The sequence below is a fragment of the Mastigoproctus giganteus genome, chromosome 7, assembly GCF_048544385.1.
Source record: "Mastigoproctus giganteus isolate SK-2022 chromosome 7, ASM4854438v1, whole genome shotgun sequence".
NCBI classification, from domain to species: Eukaryota; Metazoa; Arthropoda; class Arachnida; order Uropygi; family Thelyphonidae; genus Mastigoproctus; species Mastigoproctus giganteus.
In genome coordinates, this window is record NC_143581.1 from 8,482,486 (window position 1) to 8,496,028 (window position 13,543).

Below are 13,543 nucleotides of genomic sequence, written 5' to 3' on the forward strand. Positions count from 1 at the left end.
AACTGATAACTGAGATTCAGTCAGAAAAAGTACTTGGGGTTTGGAAGACTGCAAGTGGAAATAGACATCGTTGAGATTGGAATTGAGACCACGTATATTTGTGAAATAAATTAGGAAGTCCTTGGGAGGTTTAGATCTTTTCGCAGATAAGCTTGCTCTATTATTTTGACAATTCATGGTGTATTCAATAGTAAGAAAAAGTGGGTGGGACATGCTGTATGAAGCAATGAAATTTTTGGATATGCCGTACATGTGGTAAGAATATACCCAGATCCTTGACATAACGTGGCCTCGACAATGCTCCCCGCATACACACTACTCGGACTTCCTCCAGTCACTATCTGGCAGAGTAGAGGTAGCAAGATTATACACTAGCTGATCCGGAAGCCTCCTAGAGAGTTACCAATAGGTTTGGTCCGGTGTACTATCTAGCGGCCATCCTGCGAACACTGTTTTAGAGCTGTACCCTCGAAATGTAAGGAATATTGGATCTCGCCACGACATTCATCATAACCTCAAAAATCATCAATCATACTGCATGATGGAAGAGATAGGGAAGGGTTGGCCGGAACTTAGCTCTAGAGACTAAACATGTGTTCCACCACTTCAAGCCTCCAATAAGCAAAGTAGTGGTATTTCATCGGTTGATGAGAGTCATCTACCACCTAGTACTGCCTGGTAACATAGAGGGGCGGCATTCCTCCATGTGGTGTGGGCGCCACACCTCGACCCCTCCTTACGTTGGTTCACACCTGGGTGGTCACCCACCATGTACTTGTGCATGAAGGTTATACCCAGGATTACTAACAGTCCCACCATCGTGAAGGTGCAAGCAGAGGATTTGGCTGTCATAGACCGTCCGGACTTCGCTGAAATTGGGTCCACTTGACTTGAGTGTCACCCGAATATCAGTTCCATCAGCGTTTTAGACTCCCAGGTAGCAAGAACAGCTTGTCTGGCATATCTGAGAGAATGTCTGTGACAACCTCAAGGACCACACTTCCTAAAGTGAGACCTCCAGACTTGTATACAATATTCAAGATGCAGCCTAACTATGGCCTTGTACAAAGGAATAATCACTTCCTTTTCTCTGCTAGTCAAGTTTCTGTATATCTTGACAAAACCCCATGAGCTGTTCTGGCAGCATGTCAGCACTGCTCAGAGAATTTGATATCTGACTGCACAATGACCCCAAGGTCTTTTTCATTTGCCACTACCCTGAGTTTAGTACCACACAGTTGATAAGTTACTCTGGGATTACTGCAACCCATATGCAGTACCTTGCATTTGTCAATGTTAAACTTCAACTGCTATTTCTCAGCCGATTGACTAAATTTTCCTAGATCTTGTTGTAGTAGCTCACCCTGATTATTGTCATTAAAAACCCTGCCAACCTTTGTATTATCCGAAAACTTTGGCAATATGCCTGATATACCTTCATCAATATCATTAATAAATATTGAAAACAACAATGGGCTCAACATCTGGAAAGTTAAAATCATCCATTACAAGACATTCTGATTTACTAGCCCACTCTATTTCTCTGTATAACTGTTTGGTATACTCATCACAGTCATTAGGTCTATAACACACTCCTATTCTCAATTTTGTATCACACCAAAATTGAAATCAATTTGAGATCTTGTACACACCAATCTGACTCAGCATTGTACTGCTCACCCATGTTGACTGGATGCACTGCCTTATATTTAATATGCTTCTTAACTAAGAGCATAACACCTCCACCCCTCCTCTCTTGTCTGTCCTTTATACTTCCCATATTCAAATTCAGCATCACTTATGTGTAAGTGACACCATGGCTCTGCTTTCCCTACAATGTCTACATTTAATGTAAACATTTGAATCAGTAATTCAAATTCATCAATTTTATTTACAATATTGTGGATGATAGTGTGCTGTTGAATAATAGATTGCAAAAATCTTTGAATAAAAATAAAGGTTGTATAATTTGGTATGAAAATTTGCACAATAACAAAAATTATTAAAGTTGGAAAAAAAAAAAAAAAGAAAAAAAGGAAAATAACCTCAAAAATCAATAACCTCCAAAAATTTGTACAGGTTAAATTTTGTTTAATCTAAGAATAGTCTTTAATGAAAATGGAAGATTTTACATGGAAATAATAGGAAGTGTAGGTAGCCAGTTATACAAATTCATTATGGTGCAAAGGGAAATTAAAGACAAATTTAGCTGTTTATAACACAATTTTTAGGTTGATCAAAAATTGGAATCCTATTGATAGAGTTTTAAGAAAAATAAATTAAATTAAATAAATATTACAAGTGAGGATTTATGAAACATTCTGAGTAACAAATATCCAATCAAAAGTAAGTGAAGAAAGCTTAGGGTGATATGGGTGTGTAGAAAGATTGAATAAGAATATCCTAGAGAAAAGAATATCCTAGACCTCATCATCACACATGAATCAGATGACATAACAGGGCTGACAGTAGAGGAACCAGTAGCAGGAAGTGATCACGGAGTTCTACGGTGGATGATGACGAGAGAGGAAGCAGAAGTAAAAGGCAAAGGAATGGGTTTTAATTTCAGAAAAGGAAATTACGATGCCTTAAGGTACTACATGGCCTCTATTAACTGGGTAGATATCGCGCAGAGAATGAATACAATTGAACTGTGGTACGCTTTTAAAACATTAATCACAGATGCCTTGAATGCGTATATACCATTAAAAAAATACTCCACGAGAAGGGTTCCAAGTTGGATGAATAGTGAAGTTGCCACATTACTTGAGCAGAAAAAGGTGGCATGGAAAAGTTACAGAGCAATAAAAAGTACTGAAGCCTATAACAGCTACAAGGTGATGTGTAATAGAGCCACAGAAAAGGTTCGACAGGCAAAGGCAGTTTATGAGAAATCACTAGCAAACAGAGCAAAGAGGGGGGGGGGATAAAGAATTCTTCACATATATAAATGCCAAGAAGAGCAGGACAAACCAGATCGGACCTTTATGTAAGGGAAAGGGGATAGTAATAAATACACCAGCTGCCGTTGCAGATGAACTCAACAGTTATTTTGCATCGATATTTACAAATGAAAAGCCTTTTGTGGCAAAGGGAAATTGTGGGAGCGAAGTTAAAAAATATGTAATTAATGATATTGAAATTTCGCAAGATTATTTAATGAAAAAACTTTCGAGCCTACAGACCAGTAAGGCTCCTGGAGTTGATGGAATATACCCTATAATCTTAAGAGAGGCGGCAAGCGAGTGCATTGAACCATTGAGGCTAATTATGCGAGCATCATTAGACTCTGGGGAGATTCCCTTGGATTGGAAAAGTGCAAATGTATCTCCCATACATAAGGGTGGCTCTAAAAGTGAAGTTGGAAATTATCGACCTGTCAGTCTGACTTCAGTAGTAGGGAAAATCATGGAGGCAATGATCAAGGGTGGAATTCAGGATCATTTGGATCGAATTGAAATTCTCAAGGATACTCAGCATGGTTTCGTAAAGGGAAAATCATGTTTAACAAATCTGGTTCGCTATTTCGAAAGGGTCACTCACGAGCTGGATTTAGGGAATAATTTCGACATTGTTTATTTAGATTTCAGCAAAGCTTTTGACTCAGTCCCACATGAGCGGTTGCTTTATAAGCTGGAACAGGTTGGAATCACTGGGAAAATCCTTAGATGGATAGAAGGATGGCTTCAGGGCAGGAGGCAGAGGGTTGTGATAAATGGCTATTCCTCAGATTGGGTTGATGTAAGAAGTGGGGTTCCCCAAGGATCAGTATTAGGACCACTGTTGTTTTTAATTTTCATAAACGACATTGATGAAGGGATAGAGGGCGTGATGTCTAAATTTGCAGATGATGTTAAAATTGGTAGAGTAGTTAATGATCACTGTCAAGCTGAGCTTCTTCAGAGAGACCTAGATAGACTTCAGGAATGGTCAGAAAAATGGCAGCTGTGCTTTAATCCAACAAAGTGTAAGGTATTACACCTGGGAAACAGTAATCCCAAAATAACTTATTCACTTGGTGGAGTTCAACTAAAGCCAGTACTGGAGGAAAGGGACTTGGGTGTTACGATACGGTCAGACATGAAATTCTCTGAGCATTGTAAACAGGTTGCAAGGAAGGCCCATGGTGTCCTATCAATGATCTATCGAACTTTTGCAAGTAGAGATAGGGACGTGATAATCCCATTATATAAGGCTTATGTTAGACCACACTTGGAATACTGTGTTCAAGTATGGAGACCGCACCTGAAGAAAGACATCGAGCTTCTTGAAAGGGTGCAAAGAAGGGTAACTCGCCTGGTGAGATCGGCAAAAGGGCGTCCTTATGAAGAAAGACTTCGAATATGTGGGTTGCAGAGTTTGGAAACTAGACACCTTAGAGGAGATTTGATTGAGGTGTTTAAGGCTCTGAGAGGCATCAGTAAAATGAATGAGGACAAAATTTTCAAGATTACAAATGATGCTAGAACTAGGGGACATAAATTCAAGTTACGGGGGGAAATGTTTAGATTGGATTGCAGGAAGTTCTATTTTAGCCAGCGAGTTATAAATTACTGGAATAAGTTGCCTTCATGGGTGGTAGAGGCCGACAGTTTGGGGAAATTCAAAGGTCATCTGGATAGTACTTTCGGGTAAGGGAAGCACATAGGATGATAGGTTTAATTTCCTTTTTATTTATTTTTTATTTTATTAATTATTATTATTTATTTATTTTTTTTTTTTGTTTTTATCGTTGTTTTGTTCGGATTTATATTTTTTTTATTATTTTTTATTTTTATTTTTTTTTTTTTTGGCTGGTGCAGCATAAGCCATAGGCTTTCTTGCACCATGCGGCCGTTACTAATACTAATACTAATACTAAATACTAATAACATTTATCCAAGACAGGCAGTGCCCATTGGTAACACTCTTGTGTTTTCCCACTACACCATCTCTTTATTAATAACTGTAACTTGAACTTAATGCCATGCTGCTCCAGTTTGTGTTTGTACAGCAGTTGTTTTTTTTTATATGCAACAGTATCAAAAGCTTTTTTGAAATCTAAGTATATAATGTCAGAATTATTTTTTTCATGCAGTTCCTTTGTTACTGCAATGTAATATTAAATCAAATTGGTCAGACAAGATCACCTCTTAATAAATCCATGTTGTGACAAATATAAATGCACTATTGTTGTTGTTGTTTGGTTGGTTTTTAGGAGCATTAGCAACTAAGGCCATATTGCTCCGGGATATGCGGTGGTCATTCCCTGACCTTTCCGCATCCTCCATATTTGGTGGTGACGGGCTCGAACCCCGGTCTAATCAAGAAGCGTGTGCTACGCACTGCTGCTCCTTCCCACCTGGCTACGGAGGCACCTACACTATTGTGATTAAGTGTAACTTAATTGTGATTGAGTATGTGATTAAGTATAACTGCACTATTTTGACTAAGATGGTATTCTTTGATTTGTCCTTTGAGAAAGTGAGTTATTATTAGCTATAATTCACTGATTATAAAACATTAATGAAATTTAACATATTAATCACCATAATGTTAATGAAAAATTTGATATCTAGAGTCACCAGTTTTTTTTTTTTTTTTTTTTTGTTTTTTTTTTAATGTAATTATACCATGATTGATATATGACAAATATATGATGACATATTCAAAAAATCATATTTCAGAATGCCAAGTCATCTGGATTCATTTTAGATTAAAGATTATGCTGTCTATAACATAAATGTTGTGTCATGTGGCTTAATTCTTAAAAAAAGTGAGACACATGCTGTATCTGATGGTGATTAACTTATTAATAACAATCAGTTTGTATGGAAAATGTATCAGTTTGATTTATGGTTTCTTGAAATGAGAAAGCATAAATCTATATATATATATATATAATCATCAAGAATAATACAATAGAGAAGTTATATGCTATAGGGGGGAAGAAAATTAAGAATTAGATTAAATGAGATTAGATAAGACTGAATTACAATAACATGAATTATGGATCAGGGTCACTGCTATCGCAAAAGTACCCTACAGCCATAATGTATATATAAAATATTATTAGTATAAAATACACTAAGTAGATGTTTATGCATAGAAATGAACTAATGAAAATACGGTGTACCCTGGGAGCAATATACGTTGTGAACGAAAAGGCGAAGAAAGGAACCGGAAAAAATAATTGTAACGATAGAAAAGTAAACCAAATGAATTTTTTGATTATTATTATTATTTTTTTTTTTTTCCGGTTCCTTTCTTCCCCACCTTCATTCACAATGTATATCGCTCCGAGGGTACACCGTATTTTCATTAGTTCATTTCTATGCATAAACATCTACTTAGTGTATTTTATACTAATAATATTTTATGTGTGTATATATATATATGAAATATGAAAACGAAGAAGTGGAAAAAAAGGAAAAACAGGAAAAACAGTACGTGTACCTGAATGCGCAAAGCAGCAAAACAGGATACATGTATATAAATAAGTGTCATCGATGAAAGTAAAATAAAATAAAATAAAAATAAAAATAAATATAGATGGAGAAGTTATTAAACACAAAATGCCGAGCCTAGGGCAAATTGTGTTAGCAACGAATCCATCTAAAGGGAAGGAGTGGGGATTGCATTTTGCAATCCCCTAGGCACGGCATTTTGTGTTTAATAACTTCTCTATCTATATTTATTTTTATTTTTATTTTATTTTATTTTACTCTCATCGATGACAGTTATTTATATACATGTATCCTGCTTTGCGCATTCAGGTACATGTACTGTTTTTCCTGTTTTTCCTTTTTTTCCACTTCTTCGTTTTCATATTTCATGTATTTCATTTAATTTTAGCTATCTGCAGCTTTGCGCGTGGCTACTTTTAAATGCAATCCCCACTCCTTCCCTTTAGATGGATTCGTTGCTAACACAATTTGCCCTAGGCTCGGCATTTTGTGTTTAATAACTTCTCCATCTATATTTATTTTTATTTTATTTTATTTTACTTTCATCGATGACACTTATTTATATACATGTATCCTGTTTTGCTGCTTTGCGCATTCAGGTACACGTACTGTTTTTCCTGTTTTTCCTTTTTTTCCACTTCTTCGTTTTCATATTTCATGTATTTCATTTAATTTTAGCTATCTGCAGCTTTGCACATGGCTACTTTTAAATGCAATCCCCACTCCTTCCCTTTAGATGGATTCGTTGCTAACACAATTTGCCCTAGGCTCGGCATTTTGTGTTTAATAACTTCTCCATCTATATTTATTTTTATTTTTATTTTATTTTATTTTACTTTCATCAATGACACTTATTTATATACATGTATCCTGTTTTGCTGCTTTGCGCATTCAGGTACACGTACTGTTTTTCCTTTTTTTCCACTTCTTCGTTTTCATATTTCATGTATTTCATTTAATTTTAGCTATCTGCAGCTTTACGTGTGGCTACTTTTAAATGCAATCCCCACTCCTTCCCTTTAGATGGATTCGTTGCTAACACAATTTGCCCTAGGCTCGGCATTTTGTGTTTAATAACTTCTCCATCTATATTTATTTTTATTTTTATTTTATTTTATTTTACTTTCATCAATGACACTTATTTATATACATGTATCCTGTTTTGCTGCTTTGCGCATTCAGGTACACGTACTGTTTTTCCTGTTTTTCCTTTTTTTCCACTTCTTCGTTTTCATATTTCATGTATTTCATTTAATTTTAGCTATCTGCAGCTTTGCGCGTGGCTACTTTTAAATGCAATCCCCACTCCTTCCCTTTAGATGGATTCGTTGCTAACACAATTTGCCCTAGGCTCGGCATTTTGTGTTTAATAACTTCTCCATCTATATTTATTTTTATTTTATTTTATTTTACTTTCATCGATGACACTTATATATATATAGTTCATTGTAAAACTAAAAGCTTTACAATTAATCAAATTTTAAAGATAAAATTTGAATTAAAAAATAATTTCCACTGTTAGTATTTGGATAAGCTATCATAATATTAATCAGTTAGGAATTTAGTGTTAACTTTAAATATTACAGGTAAGTAGTGGCATTTAGATCATCTATATTTATGATTGTTTAAAATTTCTTTATTAATATACAGACACTCCACGATTAATGTAAGGGTTGCATTCCGCACAACTCTACGTAAGTTGGAATTTCCCCCGTGCTTGTGCAACACTTGCAACTGTGCATGCTGAATTGATTGAATCAAAAAAGAAATGTTCGACAAACATGTGTATAGAGTTATTTATTGTATTTATTCAATTTTTTATCTCATGCACAGGAAAACTTACAAAAGTGTACAATTTAAAAAATTATAAAATTACAAAATTACATTCTTCTCCCTCTATTAACTCCTCCACGTCTTTGGCAACAACCTCCAACTGAAGCAGCTCTGCAACCTTTACAATCTTATCTGTAACCTCTTCATGTGATTATTCTTTTTCAGACTCTTCGAAGCCATGTGCTGTGGGCATATTTTCTTCCATGCGGCATTTAAACAACTTTTAGTAATTTCTGCCCAGGCCTTATTAAGATGGCCTGATAAATATTGTAAGATTCCCAAAAGTCTCTAAACGTAAAATTTTTCTCACCATCTACTGCAGACAATGTCTGAGCAAATGTTGTGTGTAAATAGTATGCGTTTAAATTCGAAATAACACCCTGATCTATAGGTTGGATGAGTGAAGTAGTGTTTGGTGGTAGAAATATGACTCTCACGTTCCAGTTGAAATCATCTAGATGCTTAGGATGTCCAGGAACATTATCTAATAGAAGCAAAATCTTGAAAGGAACGTCGTTGTCTTTACAATATTTTTCAACCTCGGGAATGAGGCAGCATTTAAACCAATCCTCAAAGAGAAATATTGTTATCCATGCTCTGTGGTTCAATCGGAAATGCACGGGTAGGATGGCTTTATTGATGCCCTTAAATGCACAAGGATTTCCAGAATGATACACAAGCAATGGTATTAATCTGTAATCTCCCACTACATTAGCTCCAAGCAAGAGCGTGGCTCTATCTTTTGGAGCCTTGAAACCTCCTGGCATTGTATTTTCCTTTTTGGAAATGTATGTTCGACCCAGAATTTTTTCCAATACAGAGTAGTCTTGTCAACGTTAAAAATTTGCTGTGTTGAATTTTTTCCAACACATCACAAAATTTCTCTGCAGCTTCAGAATCGGCACTGGCAACTTCATTGCATAATTTAATGTTTTGGAAACCCGCACGATTCTTGAACCTATTAAACCACCCGTTGCTTGCTACGAACTTGGGTTGGGGGTTTGCCGTACTTATCCTTAATATCTTCATAAATACTTATTGCTTTTGCTTGAATAGCCATTAGACTCAGGGGCACTTGCTTCTGAATCTGAATTTCCATCCATATTATTAATAGCTGTTCCATCTTCGATATAGCGCCTGAACACTGCTTTGTGATCACTGTTGATCTTAAGTGTGTTGACCTTTTGACATGTCCTTTAAAATAGTATTCACTGTTGAAGCAGCGAGACCTAATTCCTTTGCAATAGATGACAAACTTTGTCCTGCTTTGTACTTCTTAATCATTTTCATCTTCATTTCTAAATCAATTTTGTTTTGTTTCCTGGCACTGCCAGCACTTGCACTTTCCATTGGTCCATTTCCCTTCATCATTGTAATACTTAAATAGGAATAAAGAGAAGTTTTTAAAAATTTGTTTTTATATGATTGAAGATTTCGGTGAAGGGGAAAAAATTTCACCATAATACCATAACATAAAAACCCACAGAATTCCAGTTATCAGGATGCAATGAGATCAAGTTTATTACCTGTTTATAATAGATTGTGCTAACAGAAAAGCCCAATAAACCGGGAAGTGCAAATTGTTTTTATTGTTTTTTGGTCATGACCTCCAGAAATGTACTTTAGAAAAATATCATAAAGGCATTCAAAATTGGTTCTTATAATGGGAACATATGATAATGATGAAAGTGTAGTGCAATTCCATTATAAATATGACCTTTTAGAGAGATAAATAGCTTTATCTCTCTAGTAATAGTAATATAGTAATATAGCAAAATTTTCAACTTCCGAAGACTTGGAATGAATTACAAAAAAAAAAAACAATATGTTATTGGGTTCACATTATGATATCTTCACAGTACCTCCATTTATCCCCACAGATGCAAAATACATACTTTTCCATATTTTTTTCAGTTTGCACCAGCCAGCAAAAACTTACGTAAAGTTGAATTTGCGTCGTAAGTTGAGTATTACGTAAGTCGGGGAGTTCCTGTCATTAACAACCCAGTTAGAGCTAATTTCAACTAAATATATATTGCAACTGTTGTGAAAATGCCCTTTTTCACAAACTTTTCATGTTTTCCTGTTTCTTCTGGCTGTAAACTGATTCATATTTAAAATTTCCCAATTCTCCATTTAGAGTAGTTGGCAGGTCTCTATATGATTTCATGGGACTGTCAGCATATTAGTATTGTAAAGTATGGAATTATTATAAGTGATTTGAAACTAAATACATATACATATAAGAAATTGCACTATAAAAAGCTATTTAAAATATTTTAAATCTTTTATATAGTATTAAAATCATGCAATTTATGATTTTGTCAAGGTATAGAGCTCCAGAACTGTTATTAGGCAGCACCACTCAGAGTTCTGCAATGGATATGTGGTAAGTTTTTAAAATAGTTATAAATTTATTGCTCAAGGAGAAAATATAAAGTTATGACTTTTTTGAATTTCACTGAGATGAACATTTTGGGTGATTTGATTCTGTTTTAAGTTTTCATTCCATGATTAATATGTTTGTATTGCAAAAAAAACTTTGAGGAGATATTCAAAAAAATGACTACTGTGAAATTACTAATTTAAAAAATCCAGAAAAATTACTACAGTAGAATTTAGCATCATTGCTTTAATCCATTTATTTAAATAGCATATTACTGTGCTTCATGCTGTGCTTTGATGTTTATAGCAAATGTTACCATATGATTTTTAAATATGTTACCATATGATTTTTAAAGCAATGCACTGTCCATGTGTGTCACGTACATCAAGATGTGAAACATTTATAGAATGTTTTACATTTTACTGTGTGCATCTTTGAAAAGCTTCAAGTAGATGAGTCCTATTTGTTTAGAACCTTTGTTTGAGAGCAGTTACTTATTATTTTTAATAAGTCTGCAGCTCTAATAACAAGTCTACAGTGATTTGTTTAGAGTCATTACTCGGCCTTTGGTTAATAGATTAAAAAAATTCCTCACATTGAAACTTGCTCATCCAGGATGGTTTTTATTGTTGTAGCTTAATATAGAATAATACATGTAGAAAGAAATGCTAGTTATCTATCCCAAATAATCTCTCTCTCAGTTGATCATATAAGCAATCAGACAAAAGATACAGTCAGTGAAATAGGACCATTGAGAGAACATATTGTTATCAAAACATCCATCAATAGCCAAATAATGGCAAACTGCACTTATTACAGTACACTACTGCAACAGGATCTAGAAAAATTGAACAGATTGGCTGAAAGGTGGCAACTGAAGTTTAACATTGACAGATGTAAAGTCAGACAAAGCAGTCAGACAAAAGATACAGTCAGTGAAATAGGACTGTTGAGAGAACATATTGTTATCAAAACATACATCATTAGCCAAATAATGGCAAACACTCACTTATTACAGTACATTACTGCAAGAGGATCTAGAAAAATTGAGCAGATGGGCCGAAAGGTGGCAACTGAAGTTTAACATTGATAGATGTAAAGTACTGCATGTGGGAAGCAGTAACCCCAGAGTAACATATCAACTGTATGGTAGTATACTCAGGATAGTGGAGAATGAAAAACAACTGGGGTAATTGTGCGGTCAGATATCAAGTTTTCTGAGCAGCGCAGACAGTCTGCAAGAGTAGGTCATGATGTCTTGTCAATGATATACAGGAATTTTTTCTAGCAAGGATAAGGAGGTGATTAGCTCCTTGTACAAGACATTTGTCAGACCTCACCTTGAGTACTGTATACAGGTTTGGAGGCCTCATATTAGGAAGGATGTAGAGCTGTTGGAATGAGTACAGAGAAGGGCAGTGAGATTGGTGAAAGGAACAAAGGGTTGCTCTTACGAATAAAGGCTTAAGTTTTGAAAATTACAGTGTCTGGAGACTAGGTGCCTATGAGGTGATCTGATTGAGGTGTATAAAGCCTTGAATGGTTTGAGCAAGCTCAATGCTGATGGGATTCTTCCTGTTGCCCAGATTAATCACCTGAGGGGACATAAATTGAGGAAAAACAGTTGTAGAATACATGTGCAGAAATTTGCCTTTAACCAGCAGCTGGTTAATTGCTGGAACAAACTTCCATCTGTCGTTGTGGATGTTAAGAGCTTAAATAAATTAAAGGCTGAACTAGACAAATATTTGGAATGAATGGATGGGTGAAATGGGAAAGTTTTTTTTTTTTTTTTTTTTTGGCTGATGCTGTATAAACTTGCTTTCTTGCCTCATGTGCCTCTACTGATGCCAATGCTATTGGTGAAGTGTGTCGTTAGGTAGCTATTACAATCAAGTAAATGGCTATCAGTGATCAAACCAGACCTGACAATTCTCCAGTGCAACAACAGTTAAAGGTTAAGCAACCCTGTTTTAAAGTTTATTCAAGACCAAAAAATGTATCTGGTCCCGCGTGTGGCTGACTTTGACAGAACTGTTAAATCTGTTACTCTGAGTCAACAGATGAACGCACCATCACAGAAGGCTAAAATTTAAATATATATTTACAACAAATTGATGGTTGTGAAAGTTTAGATGAATCTGATGTGGCAAATTGGTCATGAAAGAAGAAAATCAAAAAATTACTGATGAAGAAATAATTTCTTTGTTTTGAAGAAAAACGTTTGACTGAAAATAAAAAAAGATGAAGAAGAGCCCTGTGATCCTGTTAGTTTTTCTATTGTAATCCACACATGGGGGGGGGGTCTTAATAAAATATAATTGGAACAACAAGAAGTTATAACACCTGCCGAACTTTCATTTTTAAAGTGAATCAAAACAAGAATTTCAGTGAGAATATATAACATCTTTATGTTATATGGAAATCTTATCTTCCTTCAAGAATAAATAAATTGTGTTAAGGAGATAAATTCAAGCAGTTATTTTATTTTTTACTTTAGCATTTTTTTATCTTTAAATACATATTTTGTTCTGTAAATAATCTGTAAGTACATATAATATTTAAATGATAATAAATTTGTTGAAAATAACTTAATTTTGCTCCTCTTATTATTGCTTCCATAATAGTTAGATAAATAGGGTTGTACTATAATTATTTTTAATTGTAAATTTAGTTTTGATATTTGTTTTTGTAATATTTGTAAAAACAATGTTGATTCATAATTTTTATGTAGTACTTAATTTAAAAAAGTCATTGCAGTGAAACAGTGATCACTCCTGCTATATCCTTTGAGAAAAAATAATTACTGATATTTAAAGCCTAGGTATTCATATATGATATTCATGTACAGGGCATAGCCTGTACATGAACGTCAGCC

General features: G+C 34.7%; 1 protein-coding gene across 1 annotated transcript in view; it reads left to right on the forward strand.

Annotated features, from left to right (window-relative positions):
- LOC150082472 (cyclin-dependent kinase 10-like) overlaps positions 1–13,543 on the forward strand; it is a 92,048-nt gene that overhangs the window by 35,769 nt on the left and 42,736 nt on the right. Inside the window, exon 9 of the mRNA XM_090378637.1 lies at positions 10,609–10,668. Coding sequence (XP_090234763.1) covers positions 10,609–10,668 — 60 coding nt within the window. The remainder of the gene's footprint in view (positions 1–10,608; positions 10,669–13,543) is intronic.